The sequence below is a fragment of the Chenopodium quinoa genome, unplaced genomic scaffold, assembly GCF_001683475.1.
Source record: "Chenopodium quinoa cultivar QQ74 unplaced genomic scaffold, ASM168347v1, whole genome shotgun sequence".
NCBI classification, from domain to species: Eukaryota; Viridiplantae; Streptophyta; class Magnoliopsida; order Caryophyllales; family Amaranthaceae; genus Chenopodium; species Chenopodium quinoa.
This window is the reverse complement of record NW_018743920.1, coordinates 6,679,653-6,703,318: the sequence shown is the minus strand read 5'-3', so window position 1 is coordinate 6,703,318 and position 23,666 is coordinate 6,679,653. Positions and strand designations below refer to the sequence as shown.

The 23,666-nt window shown below is 35.3% G+C and overlaps 3 protein-coding genes across 5 annotated transcripts; 1 reads left to right on the top strand and 2 right to left on the bottom strand.

Annotated features, from left to right (window-relative positions):
• Positions 1-380: 380 nt before the first annotated feature.
• LOC110688230 (60S ribosomal protein L30) lies at positions 381-2,199 on the bottom strand. Its single transcript, XM_021864949.1, has 4 exons — positions 2,042-2,199; positions 1,821-1,926; positions 988-1,089; positions 381-707 (listed from the first exon to the last, which is right to left on the bottom strand). The coding sequence occupies exons 1-4, from the start codon at positions 2,060-2,062 to the stop codon at positions 601-603; spliced, it is 336 nt and encodes a 111-aa protein (XP_021720641.1). The 5' UTR covers positions 2,063-2,199; the 3' UTR covers positions 381-600.
• Positions 2,200-6,135: 3,936 nt separating this feature from the next.
• LOC110688228 (serrate RNA effector molecule-like) lies at positions 6,136-15,385 on the top strand. Its single transcript, XM_021864948.1, has 12 exons — positions 6,136-6,751; positions 7,583-7,698; positions 9,269-9,326; positions 10,775-10,849; positions 10,950-11,024; positions 11,105-11,152; positions 11,269-11,337; positions 11,437-12,237; positions 12,319-12,367; positions 13,294-13,562; positions 14,154-14,315; positions 14,851-15,385. Exons 1-12 carry the CDS (start codon positions 6,303-6,305, stop codon positions 14,909-14,911), a joined length of 2,232 nt encoding a protein of 743 aa, XP_021720640.1. The 5' UTR covers positions 6,136-6,302; the 3' UTR covers positions 14,912-15,385.
• Positions 15,386-15,920: 535 nt separating this feature from the next.
• LOC110688227 (protein FAR1-RELATED SEQUENCE 3-like) lies at positions 15,921-22,682 on the bottom strand. 3 transcript variants are annotated; one of them, XM_021864946.1, is made up of 6 exons: positions 22,531-22,679; positions 19,454-21,799; positions 19,270-19,359; positions 17,868-18,017; positions 16,696-16,812; positions 15,921-16,376 (listed from the first exon to the last, which is right to left on the bottom strand). In XM_021864946.1, exons 2-6 carry the CDS (start codon positions 21,686-21,688, stop codon positions 16,332-16,334), a joined length of 2,637 nt encoding a protein of 878 aa, XP_021720638.1. In that variant the 5' UTR covers positions 21,689-21,799; positions 22,531-22,679; the 3' UTR covers positions 15,921-16,331. The 3 variants fall into 3 exon arrangements, 2 of the variants coding, with proteins under 2 accessions (XP_021720638.1, XP_021720639.1); XM_021864947.1 differs by lacking the exons at positions 15,921-16,376; positions 16,696-16,812 and adding an exon at positions 16,844-17,416 and having other exon boundaries at positions 22,531-22,682; XR_002504527.1 differs by lacking the exons at positions 15,921-16,376; positions 16,696-16,812 and adding an exon at positions 18,872-19,169 and having other exon boundaries at positions 17,896-18,017; positions 22,531-22,682.
• Positions 22,683-23,666: the final 984 nt, after the last annotated feature.

Here is a 23,666-nt window from a genome sequence, read left to right as displayed (position 1 = left end):
AGTTTGAGCCACATTTTCATTCTATATATTTTTCAATAAATGGTTGGCTTTTCTTAGCAGCCCCATACTTTTACAGTTATACTGCCATGACTGAACACTACTATAATCGAGCATCAACACGATGAATAAACTTTGCTAGACAATGGGAACTTGTATAACATATTCATGAGCTTAACCGTGTTGATCTATCTAAACATTTTGGATATATGATTTACCTAGATAAAATCAAAAGTGTTGGAGCTTAACTCTTAGAATAAATCAATTTAATTTCAGAACTTGATTACACAGTAGGAACGAACAAATCGGTGCAGAGAATCGATTTGCACCGATTTGTAAACCCACGTTAATAGTCATAGCAACACTCGAGTACTAAACTGCCATTATCAAAGGAGCACAACATAACTGGCATTCAATCACATTCTAAGATTTAGCAAGATACGAGTACATGAATCCATAGATATAAAGCTTCATTCAAGTGATTGAAACACAAAATATGTCTACAAAGAAACAGGTGCAAGAGACTGAAATAGAAAAAAGTTCCTATGAACTGTGACATTCAAAATTGCGCTCTCAAAATAAATCACCCTAAAGGCAGCAAATTTAGTGGTCAGGCATGTTCTTGATGATATCTGAGTCACCAGCTTCGATAATGCTGAGGCAACACACCCTGTAGTACTTCCCGCAGGCAGTTCCAAGATCAACATTGTCTGCAAATCACGCAAACAGGTTTCCAAATTAATATACACCGAATTATTCATCAACAACAATCACTTTTCTCCAAGAATTTGAGAACTGTAGAATTCATCCAAATACATATGGATGGAAGGGCTACCAAATTGGTAATAGATTGTGTAAAAATTTTAGTGTACAAACTAAGCAGAAAAACAAGCTGCCAATAGCCATTAGAACAAGTTCTAACTACTGTCATGTAAACCAAGTATCAAGAGGTAATAATGAGTAATGTACAAATAACTGAGAAACACTTACTTCCGTTGTAGTGGTGAACTCCAACCTTGGCCAACATAGCATAGTACTCAATCTCAGACTTCCTCAAGGGTGGGCAATTGTTTGAGATAATGATCAACTTAGCTGAAATAAATAATAATCAGACGTCTTAGTACCACATTTAGAACACTGACAAAACAGCGAATTCAAAAACAACAAAAAATAACCCTTGACACCCAAACCAAAGCATAATTCAATGACTACAAGAGCAAATCGGGCAATTGAAATCACTTAAGTGTCCAAAAACCGAATATATTCAGCACGATCAAAATGCAAAACACTCAGCCCACCGTAACCAAATGCACTGCATCAGCTTTAATAACAAGGAATTTCAGAGCCCTACCAATCACCTAATAGTATACTACCAATTAGCAATACATATCACTAACCCATGAATCACCAAAACGCTCATTTCATCACTACCTCGTACTCGGCTATTCTCTATTAATACTATAAATTTCCAAGTAAAGTAGCAATTAAACAACATATCATCAAATGTATCACTATAGCTGCAAATAGTCTCACACCAATATTTCTCAATCATTCTAACAATTTATTAGGATGAAAACAATAACATTAATTACTGTATCATCTCACTATCATCTTAGCATAACATTATATTCAACTAAAATTATCTCAGCATACAAATTTAGATTTGCGAAAAATCAAAAATACCACAAATTTCTATAAAATTTAAACAAAAAAATTAAAAATCAATGCATTCCTTAAATAATACGATAAACCCGTATCAAATCAACGCAAATGAAAAACAAATTACACCGAATATTAAAATTAGGGTTTATCAAAAAACGAACCTTTAGAAGATCTGAGGGTTTTGAGAACAGTCTTGTAACCAAGAGTGTACTTTCCACTCTTCATAACAAGAGCCAATCTGTTATTGATGCTCTCATGAGTCTTCTTCTGCAATTCAACCCAACATTCAAGATTCAATTTTTATCCATTAAATAAAAAATAGATCAATTAATTGGAAACAAAAACATGAATTTCGAAGTAAGAATAAGAAATTAGGGTTTACCGTCTTCTTTGAGGGAGCCATGGTAGCTTGATGAGAGAGAGAGAGAGCGAGGTTGAATGAATGAAGAAGAGAAATGAACGAGCGGCTTGCTCCTCTGTTTAGGGTAGGAATTAGGGTTTAGTGGAAATCAGGTTATTTATAGATTGAAGATTTCGGTGAGCCCATGAAAAATATATAGACAATTATCTTTGTTGGGCTACTAATTGGCCCATTTCCTATGGGTGGAAGTCTATAATGTTTTTTTAACGTTTTTTTTTTTTTTTTTTTTTTTTTTTTTTTTTTTTTTTTTTTAGGGAAAGTCTATAATGAATTAATGATATGTAAGGCCTTGTTTGGTTCACCTTATTTTTACTGATCTGATCTGGTCTGATCTGATTGTCTGATTTGACTAAACTTTAACCTTAAGTGTACGATAATTTATAAGTAAAAAATATATCAAGTGGGATCTTGTTAGATTCGTAATAATGTGTAGTTTATTAATATGTAAATTTCACAATTTTTTTCATTACGAAATTAAGAATATTTAACGATAAAAAACCGCACATAAAACGATATTCTGATTAAAACTTATTTTTTCTGAAATAAGTAAAAATAAGTTGAACTAAACAAGGCCTAACTATGTACGAGTGATTTGGTTGTTCTTTTTTACTTCACTCGGTAATATCTTGCCTTGTTAAAAACGTATTGGTATATTCTATTAAGGGAAAAAAAAAAAATTTGTACATATAGTTATAATTGTTTTTATGTGTTTTTTTCATAGTATGTTGAGAATTGAATATGTTATTTTTATAATAATGGTTTATTTATTAATTGCCCAAGATAACATTGTACTTAATTTGAGGAACTAGGATAAATTGTGAAGAAAATTTTACTACATCAAATAAACTCACTAGTCACTAGTAGTAAGATTAACTTTTACAGTAATCCCAAAATAATTAGATTACCATTTCGTTGGTCCCATAATGGTGTCAAGCAAATTTTACTGGGCTATCAAAATTTAATTGGTTTTAATTCTTTTAAGGATTGGATCCAAAGCAATATCCTGCTGTTTTATAGTCAGGATAGAATTGGAAGTTGGCGTGCACAACAGTTTGTTGCAAATCTATGGTCTTTGTGGGCTACAAGGAACAAGCGGATTTTGAAGGAGACAACGGCTATTTACGCTCTCTCTTCATAAATCTTAATTTAGCACTTGCACTTGTTCATGATTTTAACAAAACTGATACCGGGAGCTTGGGAATTTCGACAACTTTAGATCAAGACTCTCAGCCTCCACTAGGATTTCTTCGGGTTAATTTGGGTATAATTTCTCACCTGTTGTGTTATGAAAATACGCCTAAGCCCTTTACTATCCGAGTAGACGGATCCTGGCACTAAACGTCGAAATTGTTTGGTACAGGTTGAACGATAACTCTTTCTGATCACCGGGAGAGAGATGCGGGGGGAACCTTTGGTATTGCTTCCTCGGCAATCCAAGCAGAGGGGTTGGCTTGTCTGTCAGCTATGATCTGGGCCCGGGAAAACGTTTACGTTTCCATACAACTCTACACAGACTCTACTACGATTATCTACTCTCTATGTATAGAAGGGATTTTATCTATGGACCTCTATCGGATAGTAAAAGAAATTCAGAATATTGGCAAGCACTTTCAAAATTGTGTTTTCTTAAAAGTTGGAAGGGAAGAAGTTAGCCGATCTCACCAGCTTGCAAATCAATGTCGTCAGAATGTCTCAAGTTTTGCTACTCACCTTCCTTTTGATGTCTTTTAAGTTTTTTTTCTTACTCTGTTTAGTTTGTTTGCGTTTCTCTGCTATATGCATTGAGAAGTATTATATGATAGATAAGTTGAGTAATTAAAAGATAAACAAACAAAGTATGGTTTTTCTTCGTTTATTTCCCGTCTTCATAATGATGATATTTACAAATTACAAGTGTCATAATCTCTATACAATACAATAGATGTTTATGTGTAGTAATCTCGTTTTTTACACAGATCATATAATCTCATGCCCATCACTTTATTCTCTTCGCATTTCTTTACTTAAAAAAAAAAAATTAAAAAACTCTATTTCAGTCTTATTATACACTATCACACAACATACAACTATTTATTATTATAGATAATTCTGTATTGGATGTTAAGATGGGTATAATTGATATATAACCTGGCAAACACATAGCATACAAAAATGTATTTTTCCATGTTGACTATCCGCTCAACAAAACTATTTAAAATTGAATTTTCTTGTTATTATGTCATTCATGAAGGTTTATTTGAAAATGTTCAAACTCTACATTGCGCCTTGGACAAATGTCAAGGAGTCTAAACCCTTGCATTATATGACAAATTTAACTTTTATCTTATAATTCACAGCGTCATACATTAAAATCCCGTTCACTACTTAGATTATTTGCCTTACTGAGGATATGATAACCTACAAACAATAACGTGTATTTATATAATGATATACTGTACTAAATTTGTCATGGTATTGACCATAAGCATGATTGATGATTAAGAGGTTATTAGCCTAGGAATATATTTAACCTGTAATCGAGAGTGAAAAGTATTGTTTTTGTTAAAACAAAAAGTAAACTAATAAAGCTTATTAGACTATCGATTTATTGCTTAAATTTGTGTATGTGGTTCTGCTGTGAATATTGACATACTAGCAACAAAAAAGTTTGAAAGCTATGAATTGATTTATTAATATTTTGGATGAGTCCCACTATCTATAAGGCAATCGACTTTGCTTTTGTGGTATCAATAACTACATACTAAAGGTGAAATCAAGGATGACACTTTCCCGTCATTTTTTGTTTTTGTTTTGTTTTTTTTTTTTTTTTTTTGTCAAATCTTCAATTTTTTTTTATTTTATTTTTATTTAGAATATAATATCATTCAACTTTGTTTTTTTCTTTGAATTTTTTTTTTTACTCCAACTATATTCAAGTTATTTTGTTTCAATTAAAAACATAGTTGATTTTTTAAATCTTTTAATTTTTGCAACTTATTGTTATTTAACATTGTAATTCATAGTTAGGTTAAGTAGAATTGTGCGTTGTATGGGATTTAAGCTAGTACAAATATATTAAAAGACGTTCTTAAGAACGTTTATGTGCCACGTAAACCCTTCATTACGCCACGTCACATATTCAATTCCTCAATACGTCATGTCACCTATTTAATAAGTTAGATTAAGAATAAATAGTAAATGCCATTTGACTATCTTTTATTCATAAAAATCTTTTTTCATAATATAAAATAAAATATTTTCTACAAAAGATTTTTTAAGACACGAGGTTAATTAGGGGAATAATATCACATAAAGTTAAGTTAGATAAGTAAAATTAATACACACTATGTATATTTTATTAATTTTTCCCAAACTTGTTACATATATTTTTATACAAGATCACAAACTTTATACAATAACTTTATAACAAATAACTTGTTGGATATAAACACATAATTACATTATTCATTGTACCCTCCTTTATTTAATACTATTTATTATATTATATAAACCAAACTTATTAATCCCTATTTTATCAAATTCAATTCAGACGGATTTAATTAGAACAACATAATTCGTATAAACCAAACTTAGGGTTTGTACTGTTAACCTTATTTTCCCTTATTTCATGTGTAATAAGTTCAGATAAGTTCAGTTCAATTTTAATAAATTATGATAAGGATTACCCAAGTATATATTACAACTAAAATAAGTTTTAATAAGGTTTAATAAGTTCAGATCAATTAAAATCAGGTGAATAGAATATACCCTTATTAACTCTTATTTTATCTTATTCAAATCGATTTAAAATCATATATAAACCAAACTTGTTAATTCTTATTTTATCTTATTCAGACTGATTTCAAACTATATACTACGTATAAACCAAACTTATTAACCCTTATTTTATGTTATTGAGAGAACCATTTATAAACCAAACTTATTACTTTAAGTCAGTAACCCTTATTTTAACTCATTCAGACCAATTTAGAACAAATGATAACTTTGATATACTCCATACTCCTTAATCAATCTAATAACCCATTGACCCACACCGACCCGAATACTCCTTAAATTAACCAGCAAATAACCCAGTTTCCCAATTCGGATTTACGCGCTCTCTTTCCTCATCCCCTCTTCCTTCTTCTTCTACACTCCCTCTCACCCCCAAATTCCTCACACTTTTTCTCTCTCCTAGGGTTTCGTTTCGTTTCCCTCCCCAATTTTTTCAAGCTTTTCATCAATGGCGGAAGTCATGAACATGCCCATCGATTCCGTCGACAATCGCCGTCGCAGCAAGGAAAAACCCGACGACACTCCCGCCGATTCCTCCCCCCCGCCTCCTCCCCCTCCACCACCGCACCGCCGCCGAGATCGCGATTCCAGAGAGAGAAGAGATGACCGAGATTTCGACCGTCCTCCACCTAATCGCTACTACGATCGCAATAATCGAGGAGGTGGTGGTGGTGGTGGAGGAGATAGGGATAGAGATTACAATAAGCGAAGTAGAGGTCTTAGCCCTAGCCCTCCTCATCCTCCTCCTCCTTATCGAGATAATCGTCGCAATAATTATTCTCCTCCTCCTCGAAGATCTCCTCCTTATCCTCCGTTTAAGCGTTCGAGGCGAGACGATGGGTATGATGGTAGAAGAGGGAGTCCCCGTGGTGGTGGTTACGGCCCCGGTGATCGAAGGTTGGTTTGTTTTTGGATTTATGGTTGAGCTGATTGTTTTTCTTGGCTATGTGATTTAGTTCAGTGGTAATTGCAGTTGAATTGAGTGTTTAATTTTATGCATTCTGATGAATTGGGGTGTTGCTGATACTATTTTAAGTAGGATTAGGCTTATTTTTGTTGAATTGAGTGGACTTTTGTTTGTTTTAACTGGGAAATCTGTGAAATTCTTTGTCTCTTCATAAGCTTGGATGAAATTGGATTCTTTTATTATATTTCATTGATGGGTAGAATTTTCGACTGATGACATTAGAATTTTGTGTGTGATCCCGAGGTTTTGGTTCAACTAGTAAAAGGTCGGAGGTTTGGAATTTGTCATGTTTAAGTTCGTGAGTTGTAAGTTGAAAATTGGATCGACAGCTATAGCCTTTAGGAATTGTTAGATGAGTGTCTTACTCTGTTGGAATTAATTGGTGATTTTCATGCATCAGTAGACTTGGCTATTGCCTTTTGGGGATCCACTGATCCAATGAGTTGCTTATTGTGCTTGCTTATTATGTAATTTGGGTAAGCTACAGGAGTTGCTTGATTAATTATTCCATCTCTCAAGGCTTTAGAAGGCTATATGTTATGTCGCACATGTGTTGGCCGTATATCCATATCCCCTCCCCCCCCCCCCCCTCTTGCATTGATTTATCCAATCCTCAGAGGAATTGGCGGCATTTATTTGTTTTTTGTATTGCTTCTTGTAGTATTGTTTGTCTGTAAATGGATACGATCCTCAACTTTAGTCATGTATCAGTAAAGTATTATAATTTTTATTTATAGCCCAATTTTTTTGCCATGATACAGGTTTGGCTATGATCACCCTGGTGGGTATGACCGTGAAATGGGAGGCAGGCCAGGTTACGGTGATGACAGGACGCATGGTCGGTTTCGTTCGGGTGGCTATCCTAATGGACCATCTGGTAATTATCTGCTTCTTTAATAAATTTTCGGGATAAAGTATTGTTGTTCACTGTTTTGGTGGTGTGGAACTTCACTTTGGGATGCCTTTTTGCGTCCCAATTCTAAGAACTAAAGTGTTTGCTCTTCATCAAGTTATTAGGGTCTGATTTGTAGTTATTTTATGTATTTCACAAATTGAATTTGAAGAAAAAATAATTATATGAATTACAAAGTATTCTTCGAAGGAGTCTAATTATCTCTCAAGTTTCTTGGAACAGCAAGATGTAGCAATTTCAAAGCCTTTTTAACTATATTAGTTGATTAATTTACATGGTTTGTCATTAATTTATTGACATGTTATCCAAGTGATGCTTTTGAAAAACTCCTTTTTTTCATGGATACCCGTATTTTAGATTTGCAGCTAGTTGGCCATTTTGACATGTCACATTAAATTGACTGTTTATTCTCGTCAATTACAAATGGGTTTACACTGTATGCTTTATACATGAGTTAGTCTAGTGTATCTACCTTATCCTTGCATCTTTATTTTTTCGCTCTTTAGAAAGGGAGCTACTTGCTGTTAGAAATAAAGGCTGTGGAACTTTGAAGTGATCCTTCAAGTTTTTCCTGCTATGCTCTCATTTTTCTGTTGTAGATGCACTTCATTGGTGGAAGGCTGTTAAGCGGTGCAACCAGCTTTTATTTTACCGAAGTTTCTTGCATCATTTGGATTACTTTCCTTTGGGCTATTGAGTGTGGACATGTTATGAACACTGTTGCCTTTCAAGAGGCAAAGAAATAGATCACGGATATAGTGTTGAAACTAGTGAATTCTGCTATGAATCAACTTGGGTTTCTGAGCTTGGTTCCAGAAGTTCGGTATATTTTATGTAATGGTGCTGCCAGCCCTTATGACCCGTCAAATATTGCAAGATCGCCTTTTCTCAGAGACAAGTGTGCATATTGCTTCTCACCCTTAGAAATAGCTCTACACTTGTTGAATGTTGGTTGCTGAGTTGTTAAGACACTTGTGAGGATATCTTATGATTGTTGGGCTAGGACAGTTCTTGAAGAAATAGTGTTTTAAATGGTTGGATTGAGGATTTCTTCTTCAACCATTTGTGATACTATTTTTCCAAGCAGAGTCCAAGTTGCCCAGATGGGCCAGATCTAGTCATTTTTCTTGGTGATATACAATCAAATTTCCCCTTTTTATTCAAGTGATCTAAATAATTGGCTGCAGGTATGAGTGATGTGAATGAGCTAAACATATAATTCCCTGCTTTTGCTGATTGCTTAATTGCATTCATGTAGCAACATGCTGTCCTGGTTTATGTCCCTTTTTGCCTTTGTTGTTTTCCAAACCTTCTTCCACTGTCCCTTTTTTTTTGTTTCCACCCTTGCCTGCAGCCAAAATTCTTGTTCAGCCATAGTGCTGATTATTCTCAAATCCCAATTTCATGCTTGGTAATGGATATTAATTTTTGTTGTATTAGATATTGTTTTGATTGTCTCTATGTACTTATGCTAGTTTTTGAATTTGCTGTTATTCACCCGGGGTTTTAAGTAATTTGTATTGTAATCTGTCAGATTGGGAGGCCGGACGTGGTGGTTATGGTGACTCGTCAAATGCTGGGAATGCTCAAAGGTAAGTGTTTGATATCTACTTATATTATTAAAATTGCTCTTTATTTATATCTTGTGTTTCTTTCTTTACTGCTTTTCGATTTGGTAGATCTTATGTGAATCCTTTAATGGATCTTTATTCTTATTTCTTTGACTTTTTATTATTGAATATCAGTGAGATTATTTATAGGTTTTTTCTCAGGTTCTACACTTGTCACTACATGACTATAACAAACCACATTGTGTTTACATTGAAAGGCAAGGGATAAACAGTGCTCGTTGAAAATCATTTTTTTAGTACTTCTATGCTATTATAGAGTCTGTGCTTTTTTACCTTAATGTTATTCAAAAAGTCTGCTAAATCTATTTTTATGTTTCTAGGCAGGGTATCTGGTCTTATCAACCCAGATTAGCTGTTTTCACAGTAAAAGAAGTACTGGACATTAATTAGCTATTTTATTTGTCTTTTCTAAGAATTTTAACAGTTATTGAATAGTGAAAATTTGATTCCCTTGGATTTAGAAGGCCTTTAACTGATGATTACTGCCAGACTTAAGTTTTGGCTGTTAGTTAAAAGTATGGAGCTGTTTTGAATTTGGTCACAGAATTTATATTTTCCATTGTGTTTTTTGGTAGAAATGCCTTATCTCTGTTATTAGTTTTATTAGTGGTGAAGTAGGGTGGGTAGAAATGCCTTAACTTCTATTGGAAATTAGGGTGATGAAATTTCATTGACCATGCACATACCTTTATATCTGTCCTTAGATACTAAGGGAAAATAGAAGGGGAATAGATAAAAGATTTAATAAAAGGATGTTTAGCCAACCTTCTACGTTACTATTTTTTTTCGTTTTCTTTCTTAAGCACTTCTACCTCAAAACTTCATATTCAAAACTTCATATTAACTATTTGGGCATGTTTAAGTATGTGTGATTTTGGAATCTAATAAAACTTACAAGCAATTACGATTTTCAACACAGTGCATTTTTTCTATACATTTTTGCAGAATTTGAGTGAGTTGAATTATAAAGTTAGCTTGTAAAGTAGCACAATATAATAGTGGTACAGAGCAATAGGAAAATTTAGCTGAATTCAATTTGACGATAGAGGTTTGGGTTGTTTACCTGTGATCACAATATTTTGGACAATTATGCTATAAATGTGCATGACCATTGGTTTGCATCTCAAATGACACCCTAAAACAACTTTACAGCATAAGTGAAGCTCTATATGTTTGTGTACTGGGTAAACTCCATTGGAGTCATACAATTTTTATTTATTTATTTTCAAATTTAGATTGTTAAGGCATTATTTCACCTGCTTATAGCTACAACATTGTAGGGGCTGGTGATCAACTGTTTACTTTTTCTTTGTAATCTTTAAATTCTGGCTTCTTAATCAGTTTACTGTTATTTTTAAACTAATCAATTTTTTTTTTTTTTTTTTTTTTGTTTGTTCTTTTGGTTCCAGAGAAGGGTTGATGTCTTACAAGCAATTTATTCAGGAACTTGAAGATGATGTAGTGCCAGCTGAAGCTGAGCGTAGGTATATAAAGTTTTAGTTTGTAAAATTGCCATATTGAAGATAAAATATTGACACTAGCTTTACACCTGATGTTATATTTATGTCATTTGATGATATCTAGGTATCAGGAGTACAAGTCAGAGTACATCTCAACTCAGAAACGTACATACTTTGAGGCTCACAAAGATGAAGAATGGTACTTATCTTTCTTTCTTCTAATAGGCAATAATGTTTCAAGTTTGCAATTTGCTAATTGCTTTCGAACTCCCAATTCAGGTTGAAGAATAAATATCACCCCACAAATTTGCTGACTGTCATAGAAAGGTATAGTGCATCTTTGTATGAAGCGTGGTGATCATTGCCACTGCTTGCTCTTTTGTCAAATTTATGTTCAAGTGTATACCTCAGTGCCTCTGACATTCATGCTGTTTGGTATATAGGAGGAATGAACTTGCACGCAAAGTTGCGAAAGATTTTTTGTTGGACTTGCACAGTGGGAGCCTTGATATGTGAGATTCCTGTTCTTTTATTCTGAGGCAGATGCGGAGTAGAATTAGGCGCTTTTATGTTTCATTCAGATAGTTATTCTTTGTCATATTCATTTCCAGGGGTCCAGGTGCAAATGCCTTAACCATGAATAAATCAGGTCAGACTAGTGAACCAAACTCTGAGGATGAGACAGATGTTAATGGTAAACGGAGGCGGCATGGTCGAGCTCAGGCGAAGGATGCTGATGTATCAGCTGCACTTAAGGCTCATCCTGTTAGTTCTGAGCCCAGACGAATTCAAATCGACATTGAACTAGCTCAAGCACTTATCACAAAACTTGACTCTGAAAAGGGAATTGAGGACAACATATTATCCAAAGATGATGCTGACAAAATGAGTAGAGATAGATCACATAGTGGATCAATTGGTCCTGTTATTATCATACGCGGATTAACTTCTGTTAAGGGCCTCGAAGGCGTTGAGCTTTTAGATACTCTTGCAACTTACCTTTGGCGTGTTCATGGGGTGGATTATTATGGCATGATAGAAACAGCAGAACCTAAAGGCCTCCGGCATGTGAGAGCTGAGGGGAAGAATTCTGATTTTTCTAGCAGTGCTGCAGATTGGGAAAAGAAGCTTGATTCACATTGGCAAGACAGGTTGCGTAGTCAGGATCCACTTGAGGTCATGACTGCCAAGGAGAAGATAGATGCTGCTGCTGTTGAAGCTTTGGATCCCTTTGTTAGAAAAATTAGGGATGAAAAATACGGGTGGAAATATGGTTGCGGTGCTAAAAGTTGCACTAAGCTCTTCCATGCTGCTGAATATGTCCACAAGCATTTGAAACTTAAACATCCAGAACTCTCGATGGATGTTACAACAAAAGTACGAGAAGATATATACTTCCAGAACTATATGAGGTATGTCTTTCCCTTGGTTCTTCTTTACTGTGTTATGTTGATTGTAGGATCCTGAATTGCTTACATGTTTTCTTTCTGCAGTGACCCAGATGCACCTGGTGGGCAACCTGTGATGCAGCAATTTGTCCCGGTATGTGCCTTTGAGTTATTCATGATGTTAATAGGTGCATACGACATCAATACCATTTTTTGTTACCATTATATTATGAATAAAGTAAACCTTTGCACTTTAAAGTCAACCAGTGAGTCATAAGCAAAGTACAAGCTCTATACTTGTTTCTAAATGTTAGACCTTATGAGTTGTTTACCTGGAGTTTAATCATCTTCTTTCATGTTGCTACCTAGGTAAACGTAGTTTGATTTGATGTGGAACTGTTTATATCATGTCTTTTGTTTTATTAATAAAGCGCTGTTCCTCTAAATCATATGTATTAATTTTAATTGGAGAACTTTTAATTTATCCATAAGTTAAAAATTCGATAAGGATAAAGCTTTCAGACATGTTTTTTGTGTTATGCTGAAGCCAATGGATCATGGTCGATCTTCTATTCCTATGTAGCACTTCAAGGCTATGCTTGGAATGAAGCATGAAGGGTAGTGGGAATCAGTTAGAGGTTAAAATAAGGGGTTGGTGGAAAAGGTTGTAAAGCATTTAGAACTCTGCGAATTGTCAACTTTCCTTTGAGTTAATTGCTCCTTATCTTTAAATGAAATGGCCACTGTATAAATTTTGTAAGTTCAACTTTCCATTTGCCCATAATTATCTTGGTGACACCTTTGATTGAAATTTCTTTGTGGTTTGGTGATGTCAAAACTTGCATACAGAAGGATGGTTGTGGTGTTTTAACTCAGTTTGTCCAAAATGACTCCTAATTGACAGTCATCTATATTATATAGGAATGGAGAGATTATATGGACAATAGAGAAATCTATTACCTACAATAGAGGTTGTTTATACAGTTGCATGATAGTTTAACTCACCTACTAGCTTCCATAATTGATATTACCCAAGCTAGGCCTTCTATATTGATTTTAATCTTTTATTGTCTCATGTAGAAAGACAAGCTGCAAAGACGAAGACCTGGTGCTGACAACCGTATGAAAGATGATCGAGGCAACCGTAGAGAAAGAGACCGGAATGGTGGTGAGAGATTTGAAAGATTAGAAAACCCTCAGGCTGAATTTCCTCCAAACAAAGATGCACCAGAGAAGGGCAACCCTGATGAACCAATGTTTGAGAATTTTGGTGGACAGGGCATGCACGTTGCTCCTTTTGCCACTGATATTGCCCCCCCACCTGTATTGATGCCTGTTCCTGGTGCTGGGTATGTATGGATTATCTGTATCTCTCTGGTGTGTGTGTTTGTGTGCGCGCGCGTGCGTGCATGTGTGTGTGTGCGTGCGCGCTCGTGTGTGTGCGCGTGCGTGAGTGCGTGCATGCGTGTGCGCGTCTGTGTCTGTGTGTGTGTGTGTGTGTCTGTCTGTTGAAGAAAGTTAGCTGTTCCTGTTAATAATTCAATGGAAGATGCCATATTTCAGAGACAAAGTTTCTTTCTACATAGAGCATCATTACCTGTAAGGCCAAAAAAGGGGATTCATGTGATAGTTTAACAAGGAGAATAAGTTATTTACCAACTCTCTCCTTCCCTTTTCCATGATTTGTAGTTTTCCCTTCTTTTTTAATTGTTTCATGAACATTATATCATTCAACTGTAATGATGCTTAGGCTTTTGTCTATGTAGAAACTTACGTGATATGTCAGTCAATAATTTTGCATAAGATTTATGTTTTTGACTAGATTTCTAGACTTCTTAGAGGGTTCGTAGGCTATGACCCTTTGTATAAGCTAACTACGGTGGCTACTGTTAGAAACTCGAGGTAGATATCAGTATTAATAGTTTGAGTTGTGAGTGCAGTCCATTGGGACCCTTTGTGCCAGCTCCTCCTGATGTTGCAATGCGGATGCTACGTGAGCAGGGTGGACCCTCTCCGTTTGATGCACCAGGCAGAAATGGGATGGGCGCACCTCCAATTATTCTTCCACCTTCTTTTCGGCAGGATCCTAGACGTCTGCGAAGGTACTTATTTTTGAAGATTTCACTATCCTTTTTCTTGGCTTAATATGGTTTTCTTTCTCGTATATACTTTGCATCTTCTAACTTGCATCTTTAATGGTTTGCTGTTAGCTTAGGCTTTGTTGAAATGAGTCACTTGAGTAAATGCCCTAGACGTTCTTAGGACATCCTTTTTTGAAGGATGACAGAAGGAAAATGTTGTCGTGTCCTGTGTTAAATATTGCAGTGCTGGTTGCCAAAAAAAAAATATTGCTGTACTTTTATTTTGTCTCTGTTTTAAAAATTGTTCCCTGAGATAACATAAACGATACAGCTTATAGCTGGATCTTAAACTAAAATATATTTGAAATTATCTGCATGGCTTAGTAGTAATGTGATCCTTTTGCAACTCTATGACCTACTCAGTCCTAGTGTGAGACCTTGCTAATTCTTAATTGTGGTCTGTGTACGTCTGTACCATAAATTTTGTATTTTTTTAACTTGATGAAGAATAAATTTTACCCTTACTCAACTTACACAATAATTGCTCTTGATACAGCTACCAAGATTTGGATGCACCAGAAGATGAAGTCACTGTAATCGACTACCGAAGTTTGTAAGGTTGAAATCAAATAATTTTGCCTTCTGAAGGGGTTTGTGGCGCACTTGCTGTCTTACCTGACCCTACTTCTGCTTGGATTTTGAGATTCAGACAGTGATCAATGTTTACTGCCATGTCTTCAGAATTTGGATGGGGGGTTTTCTGTATGTGATTTAGGTCAAATCCTGGACTTCAATCTTGAATTGATGATTCGTGTAAATTGAGACCGCCTGTAGTCATTTTTGGAGGCACTTTTTACTTTTACATCTTAATTTTCGAAGCCTGTTGTGGAAAAGAGAAGCTGAGATTGAGTAGATAAGAGTACAAATAATTCATTAATTTGGCTTCCAATGTCTCCATTTTGAGTTATTTCTACGGTAGACACTCAGATATTACCGGGATTTGCGTTTGTCAGTACTTTGAAAAAAAGTATTTCAATGAGGATAATTTATTTATCGACTGTTAATAAGATTCATTAGCTAAGTTACATCTACTACACATTAGTTGTATATCATGCTGTATACAATTTCATACTATCTTCTTCCAAGTCTATCTCAAGGGGAAAAATAACCCCTGAATTGGTTTCAATCTATATGATTTTAGGTAACGCCATCATCTTTCTCAATTGCATTGCAGTCAAGTATTTGGTCAAAATCAATCACCAATTTACTGGCTGATTCATTGAGGGTTGAGCGTTGATTGGTTGAATTTGACTACTTTAATTCCTATTTAGTTGGTAAGTTTTGAGTTTTAACATAATTTTAATCATTATTTGTTGCTAGTAAGTAAAAGTAACATTTTGGATATACCCCGGTTAGTGTGTCAAATAAATAGAGATTGAGGTATAGATTAGAAATCAGAAATTGTTTCTCATTGACAACTCACTTGATTAGTCCTGCACTCCTGTTTAATAGACGAGAGTAATAATTTAAAGCCCATAATGTTGGGGGTATTGGGTAGTTTACCACTCTTAGCCCATTTTGGTTATTATTGGCAACCCTATTATTCAAAACAATAAACTCCAAAAGTCCTATGCAACAATGTCAACCCTGCCCAATATATAGAGTGCCAAACATATTTCACAATGAGTAACATTCTGAAATATTCGTATGTGCTTTTTGGAGCACGCAAAAACCAAAGAACAATAATATGATTACAGGGTAATGAAAAAACAGAGCATGTACAACTTTGTGACACCCCGTCAAGGCGTCAAGGGAAAGTGACGAGACGACCTTACCCGCTATGAAATAAAAACTATAACCATCCCATCCCCATTTCAACTGTTCAACAAATGGCAAACTGTTGTATGTACCTGTGGCCTTGGATTGAAAGGTTGGATGAAAGGAAGAAAGAAAGAAAACCCAACTAGTAAAAAGAAAATCACTCCTAAATGGGAGCCACAAACCTAATTCTACACATGCATTACAAAATCCAAGCAGTTATTTCCGCTGCTTTTTTGATGGCTGTTCTGTCTGTGGCTCAACCTGCCAAAGGTATATAAGTGTAGTAATTTAGTATATATAGTAGTTTGATAATAGATATCTAATGAACAATAAAAACAATCAAATGCACAAGACACAGCAATAGAAACATCAAGTTTCTTCAGAGTGGGAGGAAATTGATATATGATAGATTGATAATGTTCATATTTACACCCATCCCCTCTTCCCAGAAGAAATAATGATAGGTATGGGTGAAAAAGAAAGGAGGTGCATGCTAGCCATAATGCCTTATTGCAAGTTTGGAGTATAGAAATGAGTCATAATTGCTCTCCAGATCACATAACGAGGTCAGAAAACTTACCAAAACTGATAATTGCTCACGGATATAGGCCATTGATCTCAACATGGCACCTAAAGTATCCCTGGAAACCTGAAACTTCACCTCAGACTCTCCAGAGATCGTCTCAGTGTCCTGGAGCTAAAATACAAGAGAATCACGTATAAGGATTACTTAACATAGTCAGGGTAGATAGTACAATGCATTGACATTGATAAAACAAGCAGTAAATACGTATAAAGATTCATTAAAAGCACCTGACAAGCTTAACACTGAATATACTCTCCAGATCACTATATATATAGGTCACAGGATACGTGTACATCACCGAAACTTGGCAAAAGATATCTTGCTCAGTGTGACATTGCTGACAAGTATTTCTAAGTATTATGTTCTGTTTACAATGATAACCCAAACAAGGCAACAGATAGATAATGAACGAATGAAATGAAAGCAACACTAGCTCATTATCTTGTCACATATTAGATTTCTTACCACAATGAAATGATTCTACTACATACATTGGATTAGTTGAAGCAAAGCAATGCATAACAGGATGAGTTTGAGTCCAGGTTAACATGCAACTCTTAAAGTTTCTTCAAGCAATATCTTTAATTGAATGAAAATAATCTTTAGATTTATCCAAGAAGAGAAGGAAGAAATCCAGTAGTCATACAGTTCCTCCCATCACTTGGGTGTTTAAGAAAGGCGTTTGTAGTAACTTCTCCAGAATTCCATATAAGAGCTACTAAAAAAGATGTGATTAGTTTTAAAGGACAGCATTCTTATGCACTTTTAATATTAAGCATACAGGTCTATTTTACGTCGAATCATACTTCAAGATATCACATTTCTATATGGCTAAGAAAAAAAAAAGAGAGGAGAGCAGTCTTTGAGAAGTTGCTATATGCATATTTCCATCACACACTCAAAATCTTACAAGACATAAACTAGTTAGGTATGTAGCAGTTAGATAGTAACACATACAGCAAGGTTTGGTGACCTTAATTTTTACTTTCAACTAGAAAGGAAAGACAAGGTTTGGGCAGTCTAAAAGGAACTACAGCAGCAATAGTCTATGAATTTATAAATATTTTGCTATGCTGTAGACCAATAAAAGCACCATAGTGGTGATTGTGATCAACCATGAGAATAACTCTGACCAATGAAAAGACTGCCAAATTAGAGAAACATGCCTTTAAATTGATAACAGCAACCCTGTTAGCCGGGGTGGACAACTGTTCACTGATTTGGGCCATAGATTTAAGCATAGGTTCCAATGTGACCATCGAGAGCTGAAACTTGACTTCTGACTCCACTGCTGGGCTCTTACTGTAATCTTGCAACTGCAAAAACAAAATGTAGTTAGGAGAAAGGAAGGTCAGTTGATGTCAGGTTCTTAGAATGTGAATAATTCTCTTTCAATAAATGAAATGGGATCATTATGCGTAGAAAGGCAATATAAATTCAAGTAATCAGGATTAAAGCACTTAACCAACTCAGAAGGCTTGAAAATCTTACTAATTCATTAAATGCACCAATTGCTCTTTTTACTGGAAACTAACCGAACCCAAAGTTAGAGAGGATAGATCATAAGGTTAATTAAGGGTTGACTGAATGCTCCAGCATCAGATCCCAAACAATCTAAAATCACATAGCATGTGAAAGAGAGGATTAATTTGACTGATCCATCACAAGAAGCAATACAGTCATCATTCAACAATAGAGGGAGAAGGGATGATAATTCAATGACTCAATAAGTCAAATACAATACATTCATCAATGTAACTATCTAGACAACCAAAACATTTCTTACACTAATAGGGTTGTTTGTTCTGAGAAGGATAAAAGCAGAATCCAAAATAGAATTTACTTCAATCATTACGTGGTTCGAATTCCAAAAAAGTACAGGAGATGAAAAATTCAAAGAAACAATAGTCCCTTGAGTCTTTTTGCCCACCCCACTTCCATCAAGTTCTTGGCTCTGTCCTGGATCAGAATGCCTTATTTGAAACATCTAGAGAGTCAATCACTAAGCAATGATGTAATTCTCATAACCAACTGATAAAAAGTAAGCTCACACAGACTATTCTGCTTTTCCCTGGTAAACACACAAATTTTAGCATTAAAAATTGTGTAGTAGACTGCTTTACACCAGTAAACAAACAATTACCATCTTGCATGTACATGCATCATTTACCTATTCATTGCCATTATTCATCCTTTGTGATGAAGATCTCATTAGCCAATGATATGGGAGGGAACCCTAGTCTAGCCTTAAACAGTAAGACAAAGAGAGATCTCTTTCAATGGGGTATGCGTGCAGCCCTTCTCTTTCTTCAAAGTTGAAAGCAAATAATTCCAAATATTTCCCCAAATGTTTAGTTGTGTGGATAGGAAGAATAAATATCATCCACAAAGTTTCTTCATTGTTTCGGCCAATAGTCAAGGCCTCAAGGGTGCCAACACGGAAAACCTCTTCCAACCTTTCAACTTATCTTTTCACCAAAAGACAATGCAAACATCTTAATTTCTTATAATATAACTATCTGAGACGGCTCAAGAGTTCGAAGGGAATCACAACCAGAATATACAAACCTTTAGGTTGATTACAGCTACTCTATTTGCTGGTGTCGAATTCTTATTCTCCATGACCCATGTCATTGACTTAAGGCAAGGGAGTACAACCTAGTCATTGAGATAGAAGGGCCATAATCAGCAACACTGTTATTGATGCATAGAGGAGCAATAAAAAAGATTATCATAATATATTCTAGCATACCATGTTGTCTGTGGGGCCATCATCCCGTTGAACAGATGCGGGGGCCATGCGCAGAAGATTCATGCCACTGACATAATGAGGAAGGGTGGCAGAGTCATTAAGGTTGAACTGCCTGGTAACTTCGTCTAGTCTCGGCCATAACAAAGGTGAATCAGCTGCAGATATTTTCTTATCATCATAGCCAGAAGTGGACTTTTTAGGAGTCTGAGGAGCAACCTTCGCAACAATTTTCTTCACAGCAGCAATCTTCTTTGCCCCTTCTTTCAGACCAGTTAAAGCTGCAGTATAGGTGTCTGAAGCTGTTGCCCCTTCCTCTGCATATTTAACAGCTTCTCGGCAAAGACTGTTATACCTTGATGGGGTTGATTCCTGTGCATAATTTGCACCAGGCTCATCCAATGCGACCACACTCTTGGCATTTCTGGTCCAACGCCTCAAAATGTAATGTGGAGGTAAGGTCAGAACATTAGTTACTGTGTATACTGTCAAAATGTGTCTGCACAGAATGCCTGAATACTCAAACATTAGGCAGCTACAACTTGCCCTCATATCAGAGATGTTCAGAGTTACTGTGTATGCTTTATGGTCATCTTCAAATTTCGCAACTCTGTATGTGCTCGTATCACCATTGCCATCAATCCTATTTGCAGTATATACAAAAGTCTCTACCAACTCATCCTGAAACTTTGTAAAGATCTTCCTGGTGTAAAGGTCGGCAGCCTGCTTCTCCATAGGAGACGGTGTACTTAGAACTGGTGTATTGGATATTGTATCAAAATCTGCTTCTATTTCCTTTTCAAACCAGTACTCCATAGCTCTTTCGTACTGTCTGAAAAACATAGGCAGGGTAGTATGTTGATTCACATAACCATCGAAAAATGAACACTTGACTCCTTGATTGGGAGAAACTGCTGCGAAAAATGTATCTCGGAAATATACTGGTACCCATTGTCTTCTAGCATTATACAGTGATTGCAGCCAGTCATTCCTTCTGAGATCATACTTATCAATAATAAAATCCCAAGAAGATTCAAATTCCTCTATTGTTTCAGTTAGATTAACACAATTATACAGCTCAGCCTGAAAATTAGGATGCATGTGACAAACATGAGCCAGCTTCTCCTGGCCTTCTCTTAAGATATGCCATTTGCTAATGCGGTGCCGGGACTTTGGCAACTCCTGACTGACTGCAGCCTGTATGGCTCTATGTTGATCAGTGACAATAGACACTGGAGGGCGATCACTCATAGCAGTAACAAATGTCCTCAGCAACCAAACAAAAGAAGCCTCAGAATCATCTAGAAGCAATGCACAACCAAATAAAATTGTTTGACCATGATGGTTCACTCCAGTGAAGGGAGCAAATGACACTTTATACTGATTAACTTTGTATGAAGTGTCCAGCGTAACCACATCACCAAAATGACTGTAAGCTGTCCTTGATCTTGCATCTGCCCAAAAAGCATTAGCCATTCGATTATCTTCATCAAGTTGTATGGCATAAAAGAACCCAGGGTTCTCTGCCTGCATTTTTTTGAAGTAGTCCAGCATATTTTGAGCATCTTTGCCCCATGTCCTCTTTGGGGTAGCAGGTTTGATGGCATGATTTATGCAGTTAGAGCTTTTCACCAGTCGGCTTGATTCTACAGGAGATATGCTCCTTGCTAAGCGATTTGCTTCAACAGATGTTTGGCTTACATGATTTCCGTCCATAGTTACATACATAACACCACTTGGCACCATAACACCCGCTTGATAAACTTCAGCAACATTCTTCACAGCACCAGGAAAATGCCTGTGTGGCCGAACACTATGCAACTTACTAGGGCTCTCTAGGGCATGGTTGTGCTCTTTGATAAATTTCGTCACAGCCCACTTGTTACCCTTCAAGTCTATCTTCAGCATGGCTTCACATTCAGAAGGCCTCCTTTTCAACCCCTCTTTTGTACATACAAACTGTCGAGATGTGACAGCACTATCGGGTCTGAAACGGCCAGTCTGACAGATTTTTGTGCTGAAGCCCGCACGCCTAGCGTAATCATCATAGAATGTTTTGGCAGCAGATTCAGACTCAAACTCCATCCCTACATGAGGCTCGAGGACATGGACTTCATCCTGAGCTACATAAACACCAGTAGGAGACACCTCAACTCCAATCGCCTCAGCATCTCCATTATCCGTCGAGGCACGGATCCTCATGTTCCCGCCCTCTACATCAATAATATCAACACCCATGCCAATTCATATTGTAAGGCTAAAACATATGCCTCACTAAGCTACCTATAAATCTACCTCATAGCCTTCCAAAGCAACGACACAACATGTATAAATACAACCAACACCCAACTGCAAAATGATACCCAGTAGAATTGATGAATGAGGATACATAGCAATGTAGCACATTATACATTTATAATTAAAGGCAATGATCAAAATCTCATTATTCAATTCAAAAATTAAAAATTTTCAGCAATTTAAGAAAATCACTCCCACATAATAAACAACAGAAACAACAACAAAAATTAAAATTTTAACCTCCACTCTAAGTAATCTAGAAATACTAGCTAGAAATTAAAACCCCTATAATGAAGCTTAGCTTAATTCCCTCCCACTATACCAAAATTATCTAAAATTTGAAAAAACAATAAGCATCATAACCAGTTAAATTAAGGGTCAATATTATCACAAATTATAGAGTTTCTAAATTTTAAAAAACGATTTAAGAAGCTCAGATAACTAATCAAATTAAAGGACAATTACTTTTCATCAAATGTCTTCAATAAATGCAACACATTAGCAAACAAATTTCACTCAAATCAATATATTAGGCTAAAAAATCACATAAAAGTCTTCTCACTTCAATACATCAACGTAAATTACACACAGAAAAAATCTAGCAATAAAATCGCTCGCTATAATCTATCATACTTCAGTAATTATAACCAATAATAGTTCAATAATCCACCTTAGATGAACCCTAAATTGACTACACTGACAAATAAATCAACAAAAGTGTGAAATATAAACCTAATATGTGAAAATTTATATTCGAAGATTAAAATATAAAAAAATCTTACCCCAGAAGCTGCTTCAATGGAGGAGAGAAAGCTTGGAAGGCGCTTCAATGGAGAATTCAGACCACGCTTCAATGGAGGAGAGAGAAAGAGGTGCAGCGAAAAAGTGATTTATAACAATTAGAATTAAAACATAGGAAGATGATTAATGACACGCATATAATGTCAGCCGTCGGATCTAAATATTAATGTTCGGCATTCTACGTTCATTCTTATTTAAATTTTGTTCTTGCCATATGATCACCACGTAAACAATTATTTAAATTTTGTTCTTGCCATATGATCACCACGTAAACAATTATTTAAATTTTGTTCTTGCCATATGATCACCACGTAAACAATTATGATCACCACGTAAACAAGTATTTGTATAGTCGTATATATGTACAAGTAATGAACTACTGACTACTAGTTGTTAGGTGAGTACTCGTTGAGTCGTTGTTAGGTCCGTGTGATACCTTATGACGTAAAATAAAGTATGTTGCATTATTGCTTATAAAAATAAATTTGTGTTATACTTCGGATATAATACTATAAAAACAAAAATAATAAAAAATAGTATTTGGTGTAACTAATTAATGTTAGAAGTTTTTGTTATGTATCAATTACTTCGTATAAAAACAAAAATAATAAAAATAGTATTAGGCTTAAAGTCCTTGGGCTAAAAAGTCTTATAATTAGCACAATGTTTTATACCAGGTGTATTTTGTAATTAAATAAGATTTTGAGATAATTCTAATATCGATTGTTTACTTGCATTTCATATTTGTTTTCACCAAAAGTTTAATTGCACATAATATTTTTATTATCGAGGTTGAGCTAATATACAATACATGTGTTGTTCAGTTGTACTCCCTTTATCAACAAAAAAAGTGCACCAGTATGACTATGCACATTTATCAAAATACAATTTTGATCATTAATTTTTTTTTCTAAACAAATTGAACATTAATTTTTATACTTTTAATAAAAACATTTTTTATATTTTTTATATTGCACAAATAAAAAAAACGATAATGAACCGGCCCTAATTAGAAAATGAAGGGAAGTTTGTAACTTTGTACAATCCAAGTCCATTTTTTATTTATAAAACAATCCAAATCCAAGTCCAATTAGGAAAAGGGTATTAAGAGAATAAT

Coding starts and splice junctions, on each gene's coding strand:
- LOC110688230 (XM_021864949.1), bottom strand. CDS start 2,062: ATGGCTCCCTCAAAGAAGACG. Junction 1,927..2,041: donor TGGCTCCCTCAAAGAAGACG/GTAAACCCTAAT, acceptor GTTGAATTGCAG/AAGAAGACTCATGAGAGCAT. Junction 1,090..1,820: donor AACCCTCAGATCTTCTAAAG/GTTCGTTTTTTG, acceptor TATTTATTTCAG/CTAAGTTGATCATTATCTCA.
- LOC110688228 (XM_021864948.1), top strand. CDS start 6,303: ATGGCGGAAGTCATGAACATGCCCATCGATTCCGTCGACAATCGCCGT. Junction 11,025..11,104: donor GCTCACAAAGATGAAGAATG/GTACTTATCTTT, acceptor CTCCCAATTCAG/GTTGAAGAATAAATATCACC. Junction 11,338..11,436: donor CACAGTGGGAGCCTTGATAT/GTGAGATTCCTG, acceptor ATTCATTTCCAG/GGGTCCAGGTGCAAATGCCT.
- LOC110688227 (XM_021864946.1), bottom strand. CDS start 21,688: ATGGGTGTTGATATTATTGATGTAGAGGGCGGGAACATGAGGATCCGT. Junction 18,018..19,269: donor TAGCTGTAATCAACCTAAAG/GTTTGTATATTC, acceptor TTGTTTTTGCAG/TTGCAAGATTACAGTAAGAG. Junction 16,377..16,695: donor GTGAGCAATTATCAGTTTTG/GTAAGTTTTCTG, acceptor TACCTTTGGCAG/GTTGAGCCACAGACAGAACA.